The 22217-nt window shown below is 66.5% G+C and overlaps 3 protein-coding genes across 10 annotated transcripts in view; 1 reads left to right on the top strand and 2 right to left on the bottom strand.

Annotated features, from left to right (window-relative positions):
• LRP1 (LDL receptor related protein 1) overlaps positions 1-1991 on the bottom strand; it is a 120741-nt gene extending 118750 nt beyond the window's left edge. For 4 of the 5 annotated variants that reach the window (XM_036399995.2, XM_036399997.2, XM_036399996.2 and 1 more), the window contains exon 1: positions 1883-1988. In XM_036399995.2, coding sequence (XP_036255888.1) covers positions 1883-1955 — 73 coding nt within the window. In that variant the 5' untranslated portion in view covers positions 1956-1988. Of the gene's footprint in view, positions 1-1882 lie in introns of all 5 variants that reach the window. The other variant, XM_054517729.1, reaches the window with a different exon arrangement.
• A 3597-nt stretch (positions 1992-5588) lies between these two features.
• STAT6 (signal transducer and activator of transcription 6) lies at positions 5589-16419 on the top strand. Of its 2 annotated transcripts, none has more exons than XM_054517720.1 (20): positions 5589-5687; positions 9348-9477; positions 9569-9707; positions 11292-11375; positions 11462-11766; positions 11866-11997; positions 12094-12282; positions 12353-12440; positions 12530-12652; positions 12757-12849; positions 12991-13197; positions 13274-13368; positions 13457-13593; positions 13702-13848; positions 14430-14499; positions 14804-14929; positions 15014-15115; positions 15215-15280; positions 15478-15624; positions 15701-16419. In XM_054517720.1, the coding sequence occupies exons 2-20, from the start codon at positions 9362-9364 to the stop codon at positions 15876-15878; spliced, it is 2544 nt and encodes an 847-aa protein (XP_054373695.1). In that variant the 5' UTR covers positions 5589-5687; positions 9348-9361; the 3' UTR covers positions 15879-16419. The 2 variants fall into 2 exon arrangements, with proteins under 2 accessions (XP_054373695.1, XP_036255777.1); XM_036399884.2 differs by lacking the exon at positions 5589-5687 and adding an exon at positions 7976-8089.
• A 3-nt stretch (positions 16420-16422) lies between these two features.
• NAB2 (NGFI-A binding protein 2) lies at positions 16423-20845 on the bottom strand. 3 transcript variants are annotated; one of them, XM_036399892.2, is made up of 7 exons: positions 20748-20845; positions 18997-19798; positions 18647-18780; positions 18174-18225; positions 17874-18006; positions 17590-17790; positions 16423-17476 (listed from the first exon to the last, which is right to left on the bottom strand). In XM_036399892.2, exons 2-7 carry the CDS (start codon positions 19789-19791, stop codon positions 17382-17384), a joined length of 1410 nt encoding a protein of 469 aa, XP_036255785.1. In that variant the 5' UTR covers positions 19792-19798; positions 20748-20845; the 3' UTR covers positions 16423-17381. The 3 variants fall into 3 exon arrangements, with proteins under 3 accessions (XP_036255785.1, XP_036255786.1, XP_054373696.1); XM_036399893.2 differs by lacking the exon at positions 20748-20845 and having other exon boundaries at positions 18997-20020; XM_054517721.1 differs by lacking the exons at positions 17590-17790; positions 20748-20845 and having other exon boundaries at positions 18997-20022.
• Positions 20846-22217: the final 1372 nt, after the last annotated feature.

Here is a 22217-nt window from a genome sequence, read left to right as displayed (position 1 = left end):
GCCAGGACCACCAGGGTTGAGGCACCAGCTCAGGTGGCACCTTGGTGGCACATTCTGCCCCTTAACCGACCCGACCACGTGCTTGTGGTGCCTCCACATCCTCCCCACCCACAGCCTCACACAGCTCCCATCACCGCGAGGCGGTGGGACAGCACCTGGACCCCATCACAATCCCCTAAAAAGGAGCCCCTGAGGAGGGGGACATGCACCAGGGAGGAAGGAGTGTCCTCTGCCCCACTCCAGCTCCTGGCGTGTGGAGAAGAGGATGGAAGAACTTCCCTTCCAGCTCATCATCTTCCCGCAGCCTGGTTTCCAAAGGCAACGCAGCTTATGCAATGAGCGCTGCCTCCCTTCCGCCCCCACCAACTTCTGGATCCGCCGGCTGCTCCGAGCCACCTCCGAGTGCCACCGACACCTCGTGTCCCCAGGGAGGTGACCCCAGAGGGCTCAGCTCTTGGCCACCTGCACTGCCCAGCTCGCCCGGCTCAATCAGCCCCGCAGGTGCCACCGAGGGGGGGTTGAAGGGTGCCCTGAGCTGCCCCCGCTGCTGTCACCTCCCTCCAAGGGACACAGATCAAGTGTCCACACACCCCCGAGAGGGTGAGGAGGGGCTGGAGGATGGAAACCACAGGCTCCGGCCTCCTGCAGCCCCAGACATGAATCTGGGGCAGGGATCTGGCGTTTGCCCAAACCTCCTCCTCCTCCTCCTCCTTCTCCTCCATCCCTCGGACACGACGGGTCAGATGCTGCCACTGCCACGACACCAAATCCCTTCTCCCTCTCTGCTCCGAGGTGGGCAAAGAAACGGGACAGAAAAACCTCCCCCTAAACCAAAAAACCAACCCCCTCTCGTTCTTCCATCATTCCGGCCTCTCGTTTTACCAGGCCATTCCCGTGAGGACGGAGGGGAATCCGTCACAGGAAAGCCAAAACTCCCCCATTTCGCTGCTTTTGAAGGGAAAAACAGCCCCGGAGCGTCCAAGCGTTGCGAGAACTTCGCCACGGCCGCCGGTTCCCGGCTGGAGCCGCTGCCAGCGCGGAGCACGGGCGCTGCCAAGAGCGGCCCCTCGCACATTCCCAGCCCGGCCATGGAGCTGACGAGCTCAAGTATTTACTGAATAGATCAATAAGGGCCGGGAACGCGACGTGCACGGCTTGGGAACGAGCGGTTTGGCAAGGAGCTGGATGGACGGATAGGGGGGGGAGGCTGGACAAACGGACACGCGGATGGGGGGAACGGACAGCCCCGGTTGGCTGGATAAATACATTCCCAGTGCCACCAGGCCCGGTCACAGCCAAACTCCGCAGCCGGGCGTCGCGGCTCCGGGAGAAGCAGCCCCGGTTATGCAAGAGGGGGAGCGTGGGGCGAGGCCGGGCTGTCACGGGCACCCCTGGGACCGCCGGGACCCCGGACCCGGTCACCCCCCGGGACACCGGGACCCCCCAGTCCCGGCTCCCGCAGCGGTGCTGAGCTCCAACTTTCCCGCTTGGCTGCGGGGAAAACTTTGGATTCCAGAGGAAAATGGGATGGAGGGCGGGTGGGAGCCACGGGAACGGGCAAAGAGGAGAAAACGGGGAGCGCCAGCGAGCGGCCCCCGCGGCTGCAGGGGGAACGGAGCGGGGGGCGCACCGTGCGCTGCGGAGGGGTGCGGGGAGGACGCGCCTCCCCAGCCCGGCCCGCAGCTCCCCGTTACCCCCCGGTCCCTCCGGTGTCCCCACGGTGCGGTGGGGCCGGGCTGCGCCCGCTCTGCTTTGTCACGGCGGCGCCCCCCGCCCCCTCCCCGGCCCGACCGAGCCCCGCGCCCCCGACAGCGGCTGCGGCGCCTCCCCCTCCCCGCCGGTATCGCCCCGCGGGGGTCCGGCCCCGCCGCCCCCCACTCACCTTCGAGGGCGCGGGCGGCGGGCGCGGCCAGCAGGGCCAGGAGGCTCCCGGCGAGGGCCAGCAGCGGCCCCATGCCGGCGGCTCGGCGGCTCGGCGGCGGCGGCGGCGGCGGCGGCGGCTCCTCACGCCGTGCTGCCCGTGGGGCGGCGCGTCCCGGGCCCGCGCACCGACATCCGCGGGGGGCGGGCGGGGGCGGGCCGGCGGCCGGGCCGGGCCGGGCCGGGGGGCGGGCGGACCCTCCGGGCTGGGCGGCGGCGGCGGCGGCGGCGGGGGCCGGGGGGCGGTGGCGGGGGATGGGGATGGGGGGGGCGGGGGGTCTGCGCGCGCCGCCGCCGCGGCGGAGGGAGGGACGGACGGTGATTTTGGGGAGGGGGGGGAGATGGAGAACGCGCCGCCGCCCGCCTGACGTCACCGGGCTCGAGCCGCCGCCGCCGCGGACGGGAACGGGGAGGGGGGGGGGGGGGGGGACGACACGCGCGTGGCGTTGGGGGGGGGTCCTACGCGCATGCGCGTGCGGGGCCGGGGCTGCGCCCCCCGGTGGGTGTGGGTAGGGAGAGGGTCCGATGTCAGTACCGGTATTGGTATCGGTATGGTCCGGTCAGGGATCCGGTGTCGGTACCGCTATCGGTCTGGGTATGGTCCGGCCGGGGGTCCGGTGTCGGTACCGCTATCGGTCTGGGTATGGTCCGGGAGCTGTCCGGTGTCGGTACCGGTATCGGTCTGGGTATGGTCCGGCCAGGGATCCGGTGTCGGTACCGGTATCAGTATCCGTATGGTCCAGGCAGGGGTCCAGTACCGGTATCGGTGTCGGTATGGTCCAGGCAGGGCTCCGGTGTCCGTGTCAATAATGTACGGGCAGAGGTCCGGTGCCGGTGTCGGTATCGGTGTTAGTATGGTACGGGCAGAGATCCCGTGGGATCTCTGGGTGGGAGTGTCGGTGTCAGTATTGTCCGGGAGCGGTCCGGTGCCGGTGTCGGTATGGTACGAGCAGGACACCGGGGCCGGGACCGGTGTGGTACAGGGACAGGGACAGGGACAGGGACAGGGACAGGGACAGGGGCAGGGACAGCGCTGCGTGTCCCGTGCTCACACGCGGTACCAGCCCGCGATGCCGCTCCAGAGCCCGGCCCGGCCCTGCTGTGGTGGCCCCCAGGTGCTGGGGCGGCCCAGCTCCCCTCTACCGGCACCCGGTACCGGCTGCGGGTCAGAAACGGACGGGACAGCAGAACCTCAGGGGCAACAGGACCCTCTCAGAGCTGCAGAACCTTCGCTGTCCCGGTCCCTTCACCGTCCCCAAAGGCATCAGGAGCCTCGCCATTCTCCCAGGACAGCAACACCATCAGCATCCCCAAGGGCTTTGGGAGCCTCGCTGTCCCCCAGGGCACAGGACCCTCGCCATGTCCCAAGGGCAGTGGGACCCTCACTGTCTCCCCCAAGGCAGGGGGTCCCCTGTCACCCCCCAGGGCACAGGACCCTCGCTATGTCCAAGGGCAGTGGGACCCTCACTGTCCCCCCAAGGCAGGGGTGACCCCCCCCCAGGGCACAGGACCCTCACTGTCCCCCCGAGGTAGGGGTGACCCCCCCCCAGGGCACAGGACCCTCACTGTCCCCCCAAGGCAGGGGTGACCCTCCCCAGGGCACAGGACCCTCACTGTCCCCCCAAGGTAGGGGTGACCCTCCCCAGGGCACAGGACCCTCACTGTCGCCCCAAGGCAGGGGGTTCCTCATCACCCCCCAGAGCTGTCACCCCCCAGGACCCTCGCTGTCCCCCCAGCCGTCCCTGCGGGGGCTACAGGAGCAGGGTTCAGGATCGGGGGTCCAGAACAGCGGATTCCCATCATGGGGGTCCCGCCATCACTCACCCAACTCCGGCTTTGACTGAGAACCGTGACGTCAGAGCCAGAGCCGTGACGTCACCCAGTGGCCACTCCGCTGCCTGCCAGGGCCGGGGGCCGAGGAGGGAGATGGGCAGCGGTGCCGGCGCCGTCATCAGGCACCATGCGACCCCTCGGCGTGATGTCATATGTTTTTTTAATTATGTCACACGCCTGCTCCGCCCCACCCCGCTCAGGCAGCTGCAGGGGGGGAGAGAGTGATTCAGGCTGCTGCGGCGCCAGATGTTCGGGAGAAGGTCCAGATGTTCCCCCGGGACGCCGCCCCTGCAGAAGTGCCGGGGTGGCAAAAATCGCGGTGTAACCCGGTGGGCTGGAGGGGTTCTGGGGGCCGGTTCTTCAAACTTCGCACAGGACTCGGGGAGCGGGTGCGATTCTGCTTCCTCCCACGCGTGGGTCCCGGCCAGGGCTCCACAGCCCCCTCCCCACTCGAGACCGTCCTTTACGGGGGCGTGGGGAGGCCGGGAAGCCCCTTGCCAGTCCCGAACGAGTTTCCGCTCTCCCGGGATGTCCCGGTACGCCGTGGACAAGCCGCGCTCACGGGGCTCCCGGGCGCGTTTGATGCTCGGAATGGCAGCACCGAGAGTCCACTGGCGCCGGGTGAAACGCGGGGACCCCGCAGCCCTGCTCCAGTCCCGGTCCCGCATCCCCAGCCCCGGTACCGCATCCCTACCCCCGGTACCACATCCTCAGCCCCAGTACCGCATCCCTACCCCCGGTACCACATCCTCAGTCTCGGTCCCGCATCCCTACCCCCGGTACCACATCCCCAGCCCCGATATGGCATCTCCAGCCCCGGTACCGCATCCCCATCCCTGTTCCTGCATCCCCAGTCCCGGTCCTGCATCCCCACCCCCAGTCCCGCATCCCTACCCCCGGTACCACATCCCCAGTCCCGGTACCGCATCCCCAGCCCCGGTACCGCATCCCCAGCCCCGGTACGGCATCCCCAGCCCCGGTTCCGCATCCCCAGCCCCGGTACCACATCCCCAGTCCGGGTACCGCATCCCCAGCCCCGGCAAACACGGGCCCCGCCGCTCTCGGTTCGCCCCGGTGGCACCGCGGTGCGGCAGCGCCCCCTAGCGGCCCCGAGGGGGCCGTGCCCCGTGCTGCCCCCGCCGCTCCGGTGGGCGCGGGGGTCGGAGCGGCCGAAGGAGCGCCCCGGGGCGGGCCGGGTACCCCCGTGAAGCACCAAATCCCCCCAAGAAACGAGCACCCCTTTCAGTGCCCCCGCTGCCGTGTTCGGTTCGGTACCGGAGGGCGCAGCAGAGGCGGGCACAGCCCGGGACCAGCCACGGGCTCGGACCCCAGGACGGGGACCGGGGTTCAAACCATGCAAGGAAGGTGCAGCCCGGGACCAACGGCCCGGTGCACACGGGAACAGTGGTGCCACAGAACCGGGGCTGCCCCGGTGCGACGGCACCCACGGGGGTGGGCGGGGGGCTTGGAAGGGCGGCAAAGAGGGACCTGATCAGAGCAGGAGTAGGGTCAGGACTGGATGCCACAGATGGGGCGGGGGGACACGCGTGGGTGCGAGCAGTGGGTGTGTGGGGGCGGAATGGGGGTCACCAGTGGGATTTGGGGTAAGAGCGTGGTCATAATGGGGACAGGAATGGGGAGATACGGGGCAAGAGTGGGGGCACGACTGAGTGGGGGCTGATGTGGGACGGACGCGGAGCCGGCGGATGCCGCAGCCCCTCGGTGGCGACGTCCGGGGATCCCAGGTCCTGCCGAAACTGGTCCCGGTCCCGGTGCCCTCCCATCCCTCCGCTCACGCGTCTCCTCCCTCTTCCTGCGCTCGCCGCTTCCCGGCGGAGCAGGGACCGGCCGCGCCCGCCGCCGCTATGGAGTGAACGAGAGGCCGCGGGGACCGGCCGGACCGGCCGCCCCCCGCCCGCGGCTGCTCTCGCCAGGTAACGGCGGACGGGACCGGGGACTCTGCCGCTGTTTGGCACCTCCTGAACTCGTGCAGGGGCACCGAGCTGGGAGCCGGGGTGGGGACGGGGTATCCCAGGGGCGGGGGCTGCCCCGGGCTGGGGGGGCTGTCCAGGGACACCTCTCTGCTCCGGGGGTGGGCAATGCGACGTGTGACAGGCTGAGGGGGAGGTCCCCCTTATCAGCCCCTCACTGGGGTGCTTGGGGATGGGATGGGATGGGGAAGGGGCTCTGGGACCGGTGGCACCGAGGCTGTATCAGCTGCCGAGGTGGAAACACAGCCCAGCTCGACTCGAAGTGCGGAGCACCCGCTGAGGATGGCACCCAGCTCTGCTGGCACCCAGCTCTGCTGGCTGGGCGCTGTTTGGGGACAGGGCGTGCATGGGGTAAAGGAAGAGCCCTTCTTTCCCCTGTCCCACCGGTGGGCCTCAACAGTGAGTTCCTGGGACGGGAGCGGCACCAAATCCAGGCCGGGCTCCCAGAGCTGTGAGTCATCCTGGGCTGGGTTGGCTGGGAAGGCCCCGCTCCTTTTCCTACGAACCAGAGGAAATTTCATGTCCCGAGCGGTCAGCACCCCCAACACGTGGGTGTCCTCCTCGTGGCACTGTCACCAGTGTCCCACCGTGTCCTGTGTTCTGGCCTCAGCCTCGGCTGGCAGCAGTGGCGTCCTCAGCACCCCGGGGAAACTGAGGCACGCTGAGGGGCAGAAATGTCCCTCGGGCTCTTCCCGGCGAGGGCAGAGTCAGAGAGAAGTCTGGGTGTTCACAGCATTTGAAAAACCCTGGAATATCCATCGGTGTGAAAGCCCCGAGGAATCTGAGGGCAGGATAGGGAGCGTGCTCTGAGGTGCCCCCGCAGGGTGAGGAGGGTGCAGAGGGCTGGGAGATCGCAGAGCCAGGCTGGGACATTGCAGAGGGGACATGGGACACGGTGGGATCCATCCCCGTGCCCCCGACACAGCCCGCCCGACGGTGGGGGGCTGAGGTTGGCTGCCAGCAAGGGCTGGTGGTTAATGAGTAACATCCGTGGGATGTACGGCAGCACCTCGGCACCGGGAAGGGGACGGGGAGTGTGCGGCAGTTCCAGCTTGGGAACAAGGTTTCCTGTTGCAGTGAGAGCACAAAGCTCGTACTGACACTGTGGGGGTCCCTGAGCCCCCTCTCCGAGCCTGGGCTCCTCCTGAGCCACCTTCTCGCCCAGCCTCGCGGGTAGGCAAAGCCCTTGGGGTGGAGGAGGAAGCGAAAGTGGCTGGGTGGAGGGGGTTTGGGGAGGGGGAGAGGGTGGGGGGCAGCTTCTCCCCGTCCCCAGGTGCTGTGTCCTGCCCCATGTTGAGCCGGTTTTCCCGGCTACAACACAACTGCGACCTCGGTTTCCGTTGCAGGAGGGTCCCCATGGGATGTTGCCCCCATGGGGGAGGGAATTGGGAAAAGCAGAAGAAGAAGAGGGAAACCTGGAAAGTGGGATTGGAAGGATTCAGGGCATGGCTGGGCTGAAGGAGCTGCTGTGACTGATGCCAGGAGGGGACAAGGCAGATCCCCTGCCTCGAGCTCCTCCTGGGCTGTGGGAGGAGGAGGGAGCAGAGCAGCTTCTCCTGCAGGCTCTCAGCAGATCCAGGCATGCCTGGCTTAAGGCTTACGCTCCAGGTTGGCGCTTCCAGCCAGCAGCTGCCTCCCAGGCCTGAGCAGAAATACAGGTTTAATGGGGAAGGAGCATGGGGATTAACCTCGAGGGTGGCAAAAGGAGAGGCTGTTTTTCCCCTCCTGCCAAGAATCCCACTGGGACTGTGAGGAAAAGCCCAGCAGCATTCCCAGAATTGCTGCGTGCGTTTCTCACCGGGCATTGACCCCTGGGAGTCACCTCATGCCCGCAGCGAATGCTCGGGATCTGTTTACTCCGGGCCGTAAAGTGGAGTCGAAAGCAAAAGCATTTCTGGAAGGCGTCAACCTCCAGCCACCATGACCGGTCCCCTCGTGGGGTGGCACCGTGAGGGCTGGTGACCCCCGGGCTGCTCCCAACGCCGGGCTCGGGGCAGGCCGCAGGCGTTTGTTTGCTCCGGCCGCGACGTTGCCCAGTGACGCCGGCTTCCTTCCCCTCGCAGGCTTCTCGGAGTCTCTCAGCTCCACCTCCGCCCTGCGCCTTCGGCGGCTCCGCGCGGCCCAGGCCCGTGGGGAACAACGCGCTGCCCGCGGGGGACTCGGGCCGTGGCCGCGGCTTCGCGCTCGCCCCTTCGCCTGAGGGCACGGCGGGCCCGGCCCGCGCCGCCCGGGGATCCCGCCGCTGCCCGGCCCCTCGGCTGGGCTGTGAGACGCCGCCGGCGCTGCGGGATCCGCCGCGGGATCGGGCCTTGGCCCCGGGCGGGGCAGGCGGAACCGGCAGTGAGGTGTGTGTGTGTGTGTGTGTATGTGTGTGTGTGTGTGTGTGTGTGTGTGTGTGTGTGTGTGTGTGTGTGTGTCTGGAGACCCCCTTGGCCCGGCGGGCCCGCGGGGCTGCGGCGGGGCCTGAGGGGGCGAGCGGGGCGGGAGGAAGGGCGGGAGCTGCCGGGAAGAGGCGCGGGCAGTGCTGAGGGGACGGGCTGGGAGTGTTGGGGTTCCAACTCCCACCTTGGGGTGCGGTGGGGCCGTGAGCCTCCAGCTCAGCCATTCCAGGTAGAATTCCCAATCTAGCACCTCATTCCAGTTCTGTTCTTGCTTTTCCTGATCTCTGCAGCCCACCAAGTGTGAGCGCCTCCAGCCCGTGCATTCCAGGTGGAATTCCCTCATTCCAGTTCTGTTCTTGCTTTTCCTGATCTCTCGAGCCCACCAAGTGTGAGGGCTTCCAGCTTGGGCATTCCAGGTGGAATTCCCTATGTAATGCCTCATTCCAGGTGGAATTCCCAATCTAGCGCCTCATTCCAGTTCTGTTCTTGCTTTTCCTGATCTCTGCAGCCCACCAAGCTTCCAGCTTGGGCATTCCAGGTGGAGTTCCCTATGTAACGCCTCATTCCAGTTCTGTTCTTGCTTTTCCTGATCTCTCAAGCCCACCAAGTGTGAGGGCTTCCAGCTTGGGCATTCCAGGTGGAATTCCCTCTGTAACACCTCATTCCAGTTCTGAGGGCCTCCAGCCCGTGCATTCCAGGTGGAATTCCCTCATTCCAGTTCTGTCCTTGCTTTTCCTGATCTCTGCAGCCCACCGAGTGTGAGGGGCCCTCCCTGTGGGGGACACTTGAGGAAATTCTGGGGGACAGCCAGGCCACCTCACTGTGGACACCCCGGTTCAACGGCCTCACCAAGTTTGGGGTAATTCACACTTCTCCAACTCCCCAGGAGTTGCACACTCTTCCACCTCTCCCATGCCCAGTCCAGCAGCACTTGCCCATCCCTTTGAAAATCCTTGTGGCAAAAGGAGCAGGGAATCCCCAGAGATTCAGGAAACTGAGGCACAAGTGGGCTGCCAGCCCGCCCAGGATTGCCCAAGAAGCTGATCCTGGATCAACCTTCCCACTCCTTCTCCTCCTCCCCAGCAGCCCCAGCCCAGTGGAGCAGCAGGTTCAGACGTGGAGGGACAAGCAGCAGCTCTTGCACCTTCCCTGAGGGCCGAGAGGCCCTCAGGGGCTGGCTGGGGGCTGCTCAAGTGCTCCCCATCCCCTCTCCTGCCTTCAGGTGACTGTTCCAAGATGTCCCTCTGGAACCTCGTGTCCCACATGCCACCAGAGGAGTTCAGCAGCCTCTCCACGGAGTTTCCCCGGAGCCTGCGCTGTCTCCTGGCTGAGTGGCTGGAGAACCAGCCCTGGTGAGTCTCCCTGGAACAGCACAAACTTGGGGGTCACACGGGGGCAGGTGGGGGATCCATGCCCATTCTCCCACCTTTTCCCCCTCTCCAGGGAGTTCATCAATGGCTCAGACGCCTTCTGCACCAGCATGGCCAGCAGGATGCTCTCGGACATGCTGGAGAAACTCCGCAGCACTGCCGGCAGTGACGGGCAGCAGTGCCAGATCCTGCAGCAAGTCAGCAACATCGAGGTGTGCAGGGACCCTGGGGCTGGGTCACGCTGGGATTGCAGCCAGCTCCCAGGAAAAATTGATTGTTTTATGCTGGAAGGGCTCAATGCCTAAGGATGGTCCCTGGGTGACAAAATTTTCCAGGCTTGTGAGCAATAAGCAGACTCAGCAATTGGGTTTTTGGGGTCTTCCAGAGGACAGAGGGGTTTTTTTTTTGCAGTTCTGCAGCCCAGTGGCTCACAGGGAGCTGCCACATCTTCCCTGAAATGGTCCTGTGGGGACCCCCCTGAGCCCCTCAGCCCCCCGTTGTTGGCACCTGGGGGCCGTCTCTGCAGATGTTCCCCATTTTCTGCTCGAGTGTTTGATTTCTCCTTCCTCCAAGCTGTGTGGGTCTGCATTTCCTCCTGCTGTGAGCTCTGGGTTTCATTTTTGAGGCTCTTTCTCTTATCAAGGCTGTTGGAATTGCTCTGTCCCTTTCACAACCATCTGATTTATCTCCCCTGGCCAGTGGAGCTCAGAGCACCACAGCTGAGCAGGGCTCACTCCCAGAGCCCCCCTCTGGTTGAAAATTCTGCTTTTTTTGGTAACAGACCTTTTTAATATTCAACATTTGGGAAGGGATCAGCTTTAGTCACAACTTCTGGGGAACAGGGTGACTTTTCAAAACAAGACTTTGTTGCTTTGTTGCTTTGTTGCTTTGTTGCTTTGTTGCTTTTTGCTGTAGGAAACAAGCAGATGTTTCAGCTTAGGGATTTTTTTATTATTTAAAATGCTGACGCAGAGCAGCCCTCCTGTGTTCCCTCCTCCCTCCATCCCTCATCCCAGAACACCAAATCCTCACTCCTCCATGCTCAGCCAGGCTGTTCCCTGCTTTTGGTGCTGCTGTGACCAGGTGACCCCCAGGATGGGCAACCACAGGGCTGGGGGTTGCAGGTGGGAGCCAAACTTGGGCTTTTCATCCCCCGAATTCCAAATTTTCCCTTGAAAAGCCCACGGGGCTACCAGTGCTGCATCCAGACCCCCACACTGGAGCTCCCACCGGCACAGGAACCCACCAAGCACGTCATCAGCCATTCCCCCATCGTGTTTCTGCTGCTGTTTTGGGAAGTTGCTAATTTGGGAAATGCGTGAAGGCCGGAGGAGCTGGCACGGGGACACGGGAGGCAGAGCCAGCAGGGGAATTCCTCTCCCTGTTTTTTTGTCAGTGGAAAGCATTGATCCACCCAGGGCAGCTGGGAGAGTCTCCCCCAGGTGTCAGGCTGGAGGTTGGAGGAAATGCTCGCAGGAATGGAGAATTCCTTTCAGTTTGGATTATTTTTTTTTTTCTCTATTTGAAGTTGATTCTTCTACTTTTTATACAAAAAAAAAAAAAACACAAAAAATGGAGTTGGAGCCGATGATCCTGACGTTCCCTCCAACTCCAGACATCCCATGATTCTATGCCCCATTTAAAGTGGTTTTAAAGCTACAAATCAGCTCTGTGGTGCTTGTGGAACCCCTGAATTACCTTGTCCACGTGTTGTGGGCGGGGTGGGAAGGAGCAAGGAGCGGGGGGCACGCGTCGTGTCCCCCCCCGACACCCCCAGTTTGTGTCCCCCTCCCCAGAACACTTTCCGCCGGGACCCTCTGCGGCTGGTGGCCGTCGTCAGAGCCGTCCTGGAGGGCGAGAAGGCAGCCGTGCTCAAACGGGTGGGTGCCCCCTGCCCCTCTCCCGGGCACCCCGAGGTGCAGGACCGGCCACAACCCCCGCCTGACCCCTCTGTGCTCTGCCCCAGGACCATCATCTGCCTCTCAGCTTCCACCGGAGGCAGGAGGAGCTGAAGTTCAGCCTGGGGCTGCAGCGGCTGCAGCACCGAGTCCGGGAGATCCAAGCGCTCCAGGAGGAGGGGCCCGGGCGGGACGGGGCTGTGCAGAGCCCCATGGCTCCCAAGGAGCTGCCCACCCTCATCATGGAGGCTGTGAAGGAGTTGGAGGCGGCCAAACAGCAGGTCCTGAAGAGGATCCAGATTTGGAAGAGGCAACAGCAGCTGGCAGGGAATGGGGCAATCTTTGAGGAGAATCTGGCACCGCTGCAGAAGAGGTGAGGGGGCACAGGGCAGAGCTGGGGGATCCCGAGCAACCTCCTGCTCCCTCCACCAGGTGAGTGAGGGTGGGGTGCTGAGAGTCCCCCTTTCCCCAGGTGTGAGAACCTGGTCGAGGTTTACTTCCAGCTGCAGCAGCAGGTGATGGCAGCAAGCACAGAGCTGGGGCCTGAGCTGCTGCCCCGGCTCCTGGAGCGCTTCAACGAGGTGTTGTCCAGCCTGGTCAAGAGGTAACAGCTGGGGGCTGTGGTGGCCATGGGTTGAGGTGGATCTGCAGGGGCCGGTGGCTGTGCCAAGTGCCACCGTGGTGTCCCTTTGCCCCTCAGCTCCTTCCTGGTGGAGAAGCAGCCCCCACAGGTGCTGAAGACCCAGACCAAGTTCCAGGCGAGCGTCCGGTTCCTGCTGGGCCCGCAGCTGCTGAAGGCAGCGCCCAAGCCCTACATGGTGAGGGCTGACATGGTGACAGAGAAGCAGGCACGGGAGCTGGAGCTCAGCAACTACAGCAACACCCTCAGGTGAGCAGTGGGTGTGAGGGCAGGGGGGTTTCCCCACCACCATTCCCCCCTGACCCCTTCCTCTGCCCAGTGAGAGCACGGGGGAGATCTTGCACAACACGGTGGCCTTGGAGACCAACCCCACCAGCGGGAACTGCTGTGCCAACTTCAAAAATGTGGTAAGTACCACCAGCTAGGGGCTGGGCTGGGGGCTCCATTGGGTTTTTGGGGTTCCTGAGGCTGGGGATGCTCAGCTCTCTCTCCCCAGCTGCTGAAGAAGATCAAGCGCTGCGAGAGGAAGGGCTCTGAGTCGGTGACAGAGGAGAAATGCGCCGTCCTCTTCAGCACCAACGTCACCTTGACCCCCAGCAACGTCTCCATCCACCTCCAGGTACCATGGGATGGGGCTGGATGTGCTGAGCCTTCCCCTGTGGGACACTGGGACAATCCCAGGGCAGCCACCACGCCTGGCTCAGGGCCACTGTGTGCCCTCAGGTCCTGTCTCTGCCCATCGTGGTCATCGTCCATGGGAACCAGGACAACAACGCCAAAGCCACCGTGCTGTGGGATAACGCCTTCTCTGACATTGTGAGTGCCACAAGCTGGAGGGAAGGAGCTGGAAACTGGGGCTGACTGGGCTTTGCACTCCCACCAGTGCAGGTGGGAGCAGGAGCCCAGGGGTGGGGCATGGTGGGCATCCTGTCCTGATGTCCCCCTGCCCGGCCACAGGACCGGGTGCCCTTCGTGGTGGCCGAGCGGGTGCCCTGGGACAAGATGTGTGACACCCTGAACCTGAAGTTCATGGCAGAGGTGCAGACCACCAAGGGGCTCCTCAAGGAGCACTACTTCTTCCTGGCCCAGAAGATCTTCAATGACCACAGCGCCAGCCCCGAGGACTTCCAGAGCCGCCACGTCTCCTGGGCCCAGTTCAACAAGGTGACTGGGAGGGATGGCCAAGGTGGGCAGGGACCAGCGTGGCCATGGGGAGCCTCATGGCCTCTCTCTGCCTCAGGAGATCCTCCCTGGCCGGGGATTCACCTTCTGGCAGTGGTTTGATGGAGTCCTGGACCTCACCAAGAGATGCCTCAAAAGTTACTGGTCGGACAGGTGGGTGCCCCAGGGCTGGGCTTTGGGGGGGTCCTGATCCCACCCCACTGCCATGGGTGGTCCTGATCCCTGTTCTCCACCCATCCAGGCTCATCATGGGCTTCATCAGCAAGCAGTATGTGTGCAAGCTGCTGAGCATGCAGCCAGATGGGACCTTCCTGCTCCGCTTCAGCGACTCCGAGATCGGGGGCGTCACCATCGCTTACGTCATGCGGGGCAAGGACGGTGAGACGGGGTCAGGTGCAGTGCAGGGCAGGGGTCCTCACTGCCAGGGGGTGTGGGCAGTTCCAGGAACCAGCACTGGAATGCAGTGACGTGTCTCCCCTCGCTCAGGCTCCAGCCAGGTGGAAAACATCCAGCCCTTCTCTGCCAAGGATCTGTCCATCCGCTCCCTTGGCGACCGCATCCGGGATCTGGGGCAGCTCCGGAACCTGTACCCCAACATCCCCAAGGACCAGGCCTTTGGGAGTCACTACAACAGTGAGTGGGGAGGGCCTGGATGGGCCCTGGGGTGTCCCTGTGCACCTCAGCAATGCTGTGAGGGAGGTTATGGACCAGGCCTTTGGGAGTCACTACAACAGTGAGTGGGGAGGGCCTGGATGGGCCCTGGGCTGCAGGGCCCCATCCTCTCACCTCCCTCTGAGAATGAAAATTCATTATAAACTTCAAAATCCCCATCAGCCTAAAACCAGACTTCTACTCCCTTACCTTCTTCCCCATTGCACTGGTCGTATCATGATCTGTCCTACAATTTGCAACATGATATAGGGCCTCAGACCCCTACATTACAAAATTTTTCCCTACCTGCTATTCTTCATTGAAGATCTTCTGGTCAAGGAAGAAGCAGTGCTCCTTGAGGAGCCCCTTGGTGGTCTGCACCTCTGCCATGACCTTCAGGTTCAGGGTGTCACACACACTCTGCACCCCAGCAATGCTGTGAGGGGGCTTATGGGTCTCACCCCGGTGGCCCCAGGGCTTGCAGGAGCACCTGGGGCTGGTAGAGATGGTTGGCAGGGCATGATGGGGGTGGTGGTTCATGGATGGTTCTCCTCCCTGAGCAGAAGAGCAGACAGGCAAGGACGGCCGGGGCTACGTCTCCACTGCCATCAAGATGACTGTGGAAAGTGAAAGGTGGGTGTGAGGCCATATCTGTGCTGGAGGTGTGTGCACATGGGCCAGGGTTTGCACAGACCCCTGGCCAGCCTGAGCATCCCCCTGGGCAGGGAAATCCCTGACTGGGGAAAACAGAGCTGTGCTGGTGAGCAAAGAGCCCCCTGTGAGCCCTCAAGCTGAGCTGGGGCACATTTGTGCACCTCCCACCCTCCCCTCGAGCACCCACTGGCACATGTCCTCCTTCAGAGCCCCCCTCGAGCACCCACTGGCCCCTGTGGAGCCTGGACCTGGCAGTGCTGATGGGGTCCATGTGCTTTTGCAGGGACCAGCAGCCCCCAAGCACCATGGGGGCCCCCCCTGAGGCCCCCCAGGCACCGATGTTCAACCTGCCCTTGCTGCAGCATGAGCTGCACCCTGAGAATCTACAGCCACTGCTGGCCCCCGTGTGGTGAGTGCCCTGCTGTGGGGCGTGGGGTGGGGGCTGTGGCAGTGGCCCCCCCTCAATCTGAACCTCTGTGTGTGTGCACTGCAGCCCCCCCACTTCATTCTGCCCCCAGCCCATGCCCGGGGGCTACCCCGCGGTTGAGAGCAGCATCATGATGGTGCCCGACAGGCTGACCCCCCCCTTCCACAGGTAGGAGCAGGGCAGGGTGGGGGGCAGGGGGGACACCCCACCACCCCCAGCAGGGTTCAGGGGTGTTCCCCCTTCCCTGAGTGCTCCTGCTGCCCACAGCCCATCCCCGATGCTCTCGCCTCCCTCGCTGTCCCACTGCCAGGACCCTGCCTTCAGGACCCCTGGGTAAGAACTGGCACAGAGGTGGAAGGGGGGCACCGTGCCCTGTACCCCTTTAGCCCTTCCCCACCTAATCCCAGGCTGGCAGAGCTGGAGTGGCCACCCCAGGAGGAGCCCCCCACAAACCAAGTAGTGCCCCCCAATACCTCGGGGCTGGTGAGTGCCCTGGGGGACAGGATCTACCCCATTCTTTGCCACCCCAGACCCTTCATGCCCAGCCAGTTCCTGCCCGGGGATGTCTCTCAGCTGCTGCCCGCGGGTCCCTCAGCGGAACCGCAGGACGAGGAGATGCCCGAGCTGCCCCCGTTCCCGCTCCTGGAGGAGGCGTCGCTGCAGAGCCCTCCGCGGTGGTAAGCACGGGGAGGGGGCAGCAGAGAGAAGCCCCTCCCAGTCCCCAGCCGGTCACCCTGCTGTTTCTGTCCCCAGGATGTCGCCCAGCATGGATCAGCCATCAACCTCAGAGTTGGATCAGCTCCTGGAGATGCCCCCGTTGCCCCCCTTTGCCCCCCTCCAGCAGCACAGCGGGTACCCCAATTCCAACCTGTCCTCCTGGGGGCTGGGGGATGCACGGTGGGATGACAGCATCCGGCCAGGACACGCGTGAGGGGGCTCCTGGTGAGGGGGGGGGTACTTCGGACTGCGATTCCCCCCCTCCACTCCCTCCCAGCCTTGCCTGGGTTCATGGACTTGCTACGACTCCCGCAGGAGTGGAAACTCCAGCTGGCAAAGGCAGGGCTTGGGGGGGATTTGGGGTAACCCCCGTCGTCGTCGTCGTCGTCCCCTCCACCTCCGTGCATTGCATCCGCTGCCGGGGGTCCGCGGGTGAGCGGGTGCGGGCTTAGGGGGGCCCCGTCCTGCGTGGGGGGCACCGGCAGCCGCACGCGGTGCCCCCAGCCCACGCCCGCCGGGATGAGTCACCGCGGGGGCGGGAGGCGGCAGCGCGAACGGCGCCGGGGCGGAGGTGCCAGCCCGGTGCCCCCCGGCGGAGGGGGGGGACGGGACACACCGGGACCCCCATGGAAGGGGAGGACACGACCCCCCCCCCCCCCCCCCCGCCGCCGCACCCCCGCAATCAGCGCTTGCTTTGGGGTTTTGAGCTGTTCGTCACTTCCCCTCCCCTCCAGGTTGGAGCAAAGAGGGTAGGAAGATAAGCCATAAAATAAAGTTTTATTCCAAAATAACAAAATAAATAATCTACTGTACACGGTACAAAGGAAGAGTCGCTAATGCTCTAAAAAGACACCACACAGTCCTAACGGGGGGGTGGGGAGTGGGAACCCCGGGGCTGGGCACGGTTTGTAGGAATGGGGGGGGGGGGGGGGGGATAAAGAGGAGGAACCCCGAGGGGTTTTGGGGTGGGGTCGGGGGGAACAGCACCTCCCCAGTGCCCATCAAACGCCGCCTGCATCGTGCTGGGAGGGGGTGACACCCCCCTGGCACGTGTGACACCCCCCGGCACAGGGACCATGCTGGAAGCACACGCAGGTATCGGGGTGCGGGGGGTTCGTGCGGGGGTGTGTGTGTGTATTGGGAGGGGGGGGTATTTACAGCCGATTGGGTGCTGGGGGGGGGGGTCGCAGGGTTTGGGGGGGCGGTGGGGGTGCACAGTGAGCTGGCACGTGCTGCGGGGAGGGGGCTGGCGGCTGCTGCGTGGGCGCTGCGGGTGCGGGGTGGGGAGGGGTGGGGAGGGGGGACCGTGTGCCCGGCGTGGGCGGCAGCGCTGACGTGGGAGCGCACAGTGCGACGCGTCTGTCCCCGCGTGGTGACAGAGCCCGAGGTGGGGAGGGGGGGAACGGTCAGCACGGGGCTGTACAGGGGTGGGAGGGGGGGGGCTCCAGTCCATCGAGGGCTCCCCAGCCCTGGGGGGCGGCGGGGGAGCGGAGCCGGGCGGGATGAGGGTATTGCTGCTGCGGGGAGTTCGCATCCCGCCGCGGCTGAGGTAACCAGAGCGTCGGTGTGGGACGGGAGGGGGCGGGTGGGGCGGGGGGGTTATGGGTGAGACCCCCCCCCCTCTCCTCCCCAAGCTCCCCGGGGCCCGGAGCGCCGCCGCACCCGTCCCCCAGCACGTTATTGCTTCGTTAATGGTGGCGGGGGGGCTACAGGGGCCTCACTGCCTGCTGGTCTCCTGCTCCACCTTGATGGTGCCCCGAGGGGGGTCTGGGGGGGCCGGAGGACCCCGTTCCGCCAGCCCGTCCTCGAACTCTGTGGGGAGAACACGGAGATGGCCATGAGGACACGATTGTACAGCAGAAGGCAGCGGTGCCCTCCTGACCCCTGCCCGCGGCAAAGCCCCCCCGGCCCCTCGGGGGGCTCACCTGGTCCCGGGGGCTTCCCCGGCAGGCAGGGGCTGAGCCGCCCCACGCGGTCGTGAGAGACCAAGCGGGCCAGGCGCAGCCCCTCGTCCATCAGCGTCTGCTGGAGGATGTGGCGGCTCCAGAGCCCGTGGGGAGCGAGGCCGAGGGGCACGTCCGGGGCTGCACCGGGCGGAGGGGTCAGCCGGGGACAAGCCCCCGCCGCTGCCGAGAGAGGGGCGACAATCAGCGCGAGGAGAGGGGGCCGAGCACCACCAGAGAAAGGGGGAGACCCCCCCCCTACTCACCCTGCAAGTGGCCGTCGAGGCTCTCCCCGGAGATGCTGCCCGTGTCCTCCTCCAAGCTGGCTCGGTACCCGGCCCCGGGCGGCTCCAGCCCCACCGGCAGTGCCAGGAGCTCAGGGCGGCTCTGCTCTCCCGCCTGCCAGGAGCACACAGGTGAGCAGATCCCCTGCACCACCCACCCCACAACACCCACGGTCCTCACCCCAGGCTGGCATGGGCAGCCCCGGGCATGTTGCACAGTCACACCCACGCTCACAGGTGTGCACACCTGCACACGCTGCTCTCCCCTGCACCTGCACCCACCTCCTGCTTGAGCCGCTTGGCCACGACGGCGCCGCTGTCCTCGGGATGGGCCCTGGGGGTGGAAAGGGGCTGTGTCAGGCGTGGGGGTGGCCACAGCAAGGCTGTGAGCAGAGCCACCAGGCAGGTGGGGTTCTGGCACGGATGCAATTGGGGGCGGAAAAAAGAGGGAAGCAGCTGGAGAGCAAAGGGAAAAGGCAGCCCTGGCACGGTGGGCAGAGGACTTTGGGGATGGAGGCAAGAGATAGGGCATCCCCAGCGGCATCCCTTTGCTGCCTGGCATCCCTTCCCACGCCTGGCATCCCCGTCATTCCCATCCTCCCCACGTCCCACGCTCCGAGGTCAGGCAGAATCCGCCCACACAGGCAAAGGGGAACTGGGGGCCACAGAGTCTTGGCCCCATCCAGAAGTGCTGGGGGCAAGGGGGTGACAACCAGACCCCCCCTAGGCCTACAAGGGTGGGGTTTTGGGCTCACCTGGCGACCTTGAGCGAGGACAGGTAGGTGCTCTCCCGTGCCACCTGTCGTGACAGCGAGAAGAGCTCGACGCGCCGCAGCAGCAGCGAGTTGTCCCGCAGGCAGAACTGGGCGGCCGCCTCATTGATGATGAGCTGGGGGCAGAAACGATGCGTGAGTGGGGACAGGGACACGGCAGCACCCACGGGACAGCACCGCCCACGCAAGCCTCAGCTAAAGCAGCACCAGCTCCAGCCTGGCGTGGGAGGAGAGCTCAAATCCCACCCACTCACCACACCCCCAGAGCCACCCCAGTGCCTGTCCCAAGCCAGCGCATCGCACAACTCCAAGCAGGGAGCTCCCTCCCTCACCTCGTGCAGGGTGAGCTGCTTGCCCTCGCGGCGCCGGGCCTCGCCGCGGCCGTAGATCGCGCTGTGCCGCCGGATCTCCTCCTCCTTCTGCCGGTCACCGTCCTCCAGCTGGAAGATGTGCCCCACAGCCTTGGCCAGCTTCTTGTTGAGCTTCATCAGCGCCCTCAGCTCGGCCTCGCCACCTCGAGGGCAGCTCTGCAGCAGCCTCTCCACGCTCTCCACCACCGTCCGTGCCAACTCCGGCTCCAGCTCCGTGCCCACCGCCTGCTCCCCGCTGCTCCCGCCCGGGGAGAAGGGGGGACCCCCGGGCTCCTCATCCCCACCACCCTCCGACTCGGGGGTGCTCCTTCCCGGCCACGGTGGAGCCGCTGACGGTGACAGCTTCTCCCCTGGCTCCGTGGGGCTGCGGGCTGGGGGCGTCCCGGCGCTGCCACCCCCTTTGCCCGCGGCCTCGCCGGGGCTGGCGTGCCCGTTGCTGAGTGCCTTGCGCCCACCGGCCTCGGAGAGCTTGAAGAGTGGGATGCTGCTGACCGGGACAGCCGAGACGGGCTGGCTGAAGAGCCCTGGGTTGGATGCCCATTCCCGCAGGGCCTTCTGGAGGCGGCGGACGTGGAGGGGCTTGGTGGCCATGCCCACCAGCGCCATGATCTCCAGGAACTCCTCCTCGCCCGCCTCGCAGAGCTGCTGCACGTCGTCCCCCCCTTGCTGGATGAAGGTCTCGTAGTAGCCCAGCAGGTTGGCACGTTGCAGGACCCGGTAGAGCTGCAGCTCCCCCAGCGTGCGGGGCAGGGCCATGACGAGCCTGTGGTGGTGGACAGAGGACAGACGGACTCACCAACGGGATGGACGGACGTGCAGGAGAAAGCCCTCCCGCCCTTAGGCCTGGTACAGGGCAGAGGGAGCATTCCCGTGCATGGGTGTTCCAGTGTCCCTAAACCCCACGGGGCGCCCCGTCCCATCCATGTGCTCCAAACTGGGACGGTCCCTGCAGCCACAGCCCCTGGACGTGGCACAGACACGAGTGGGGTCACCCTCATCCCAACCCCTACCCCCCCTACCCTGGGCTGTGCCCACCCCAGCCAGCAGCCCCTCCATGCCAGCTCCTCACACAGAGCAGGACACACATCTGGGGGCTTCCCCCAGCCCCCCCATCCCCGGAGGTGATGTGCCAGTGCCGACCCCACCGTGGCCAACATCCCCCAGACCTCCTGCCCGTGCCCTGTTCCCCTGTGGTCCCCTGGATCCCACCGGGGCCGCCCTTCCCTGGTGACCCCGCCCCGCTCGGTGCCCCCATCCCCACCCCGGTCCCACCAGGGCCACCTCCCCCCAGCGTCCCCGCACCTGCCCGGTGCCCTGCAGTGCCCCGAGCCCACCCCGTGCCCCATCCTCCCCCTCTCCTCCCAGCCCCACCGGGGTCACCCCTTCCCCGGGCTCTCCGCTCTGCCCGGTGACCCCCGCTGTCCCATCCCCCCGCCCCTCTGTGCTCCCACCGCTGTCCCATCCCCCCACGACCCCTCCCGGTACCCTCCGGTGCCGCGGTGCCCCCGGTGCCATCCTCTCCCCGTGCATCCCGGACCCGCCCGGAGCCCCGTGGCCAACACCCCTCGTACCCCCCGCCCTGCCCGGTGTCCCTCGCCGCTCCGTCCCCCTCCGGTCCCCCCAGTCCCACCACAGCCACCGGGACTCCCGCCCTGCCCGGTGCCCCCCGGTGCCCCATCCCCTCCCGCCGTCCCCCCCCGCCGTTCGCTCACCGCCGCCTGGAACCGCCTCCGTCCGTTCCGCCCGCCCCGCCGGGCGGCCGGGGAGGGGCGGGGGGGCTCCGGGGCCGGCTCTAACCGGGGGGTCCTGGGGGTGCCGGGGCTCGGGGGGTCCCGCGGCCGGGCCGGGCGCGCTCCCTCCGCCGCGCCGCGCCGCTCTGCGCGCCGCCCACACGGGCGGGACCGTGAAATAGCAGCGGCCCCGGCTGCGCCGCGCGTGGGAGGCCCCGGGGGCGGATCCCGCGACTGCCGCCCCCGCCGAGCGCGGGGAGGGGGGGGCAGCGGCGGGGGCGGCAGCACGGGGCCCCCTTCTCCCTCCCCCCCCCCCCTCCAACCGGTACCGGGAGCAGCGGGAGGGGAGAGGGAGCGGCGCCCCGCACGGTGGCACCGGGGGTCCCGCAGCCCCGGCAGGGAGCGGGCAGGACACGCCTGGCACGGGAGGGTCCGTGGGAGAGGCAAAAGCCCCGAAGGGGACGCGGTGCTCGGTGTTGGCGTGGACGCCCTGAATCCCCGCTCGCAGCATCGCCGGTTTCGGTGACAGCGGGAGCGGGCGCGGGGATGCTCCGGGTACCGGCACCGCTGTCCCGGCAGTGTCCCCCGGTGCCGGAGCCCTTACGGAGAGCTGGCACTCGGTGTCACCGGCACGCACACGCTGCCACCGATGGGCTGCGGGGGGAGCAGCGACAACGGGAGCGGACGGAGAATTCTCGGGTGGGCTGGGGGGATGCTGGAGCCCCTCGCCCGCAGCACCGGGGTCCCTCCCGCGGGAGGGAGGACGGGGAGGATGTCACGGCCCGCACCCCGGTCCGGCCCTGCGGGGCTCGGTGCTATTTATACCACCGCGGCCGGCGCCTGGCGTGGGGCCAGAGCCGCCCCCGCGCGATCCTGCCCGGGCTGGGGGGGCCGTGCCGGTGACCGGGGCACATCCCCGGAGCTACCGGGGGAGCAGCCGGGGCATCCCGCACGGACACGGTGCCCATGGCGGGGGTCCTGCCCCACCCCTCCCGGTTCACCCCCCGTCCCCACCGCCCCCCTATCACGCCCCCCCCTCCTCCTTTTCCCTTTTCCACGAGCAAGCGTCCGGCGCGGCGGGGCCGTTCCCAGCCCCGGCGCTGCCCCCGGCTGACGCACATCCTCCGCCCACGGCCCCGCCGCTTCCCGGCTCCGCCGCCCACGGCCCGCGGAGGGGGAGCGGGGGGGCCGCCCGAGCCTGCTCCCCGCTGCCCGCCCACGGGCGGCCGCCGCCCCACGGTGGAGGGAGGGGACGGACCCAGGCGGAGAGCGGCACCCCCTGCCCGGGGCTGGGGGACGGACGGTGCAGGCAGAGCGGCGAACCGGAGACGCCGGGCCGGTCCGTGGGATGCGGGTCACCGGTGACCGCCGTGCCACGCCCGCGCTGGCAGAGTCCCGTGCGGGTCTGTGGGGTCGCGGGGCCGATGGGGTCAGTGGGAGCCGATCCCAGTG

The sequence above is a fragment of the Molothrus ater genome, chromosome 30 (assembly GCF_012460135.2).
Source record: "Molothrus ater isolate BHLD 08-10-18 breed brown headed cowbird chromosome 30, BPBGC_Mater_1.1, whole genome shotgun sequence".
In the NCBI taxonomy this organism is placed as follows: Eukaryota; Metazoa; Chordata; class Aves; order Passeriformes; family Icteridae; genus Molothrus; species Molothrus ater.
Note: the sequence above shows the minus strand (reverse complement) of the source record. Positions and strands in the feature narration are given on the sequence as shown.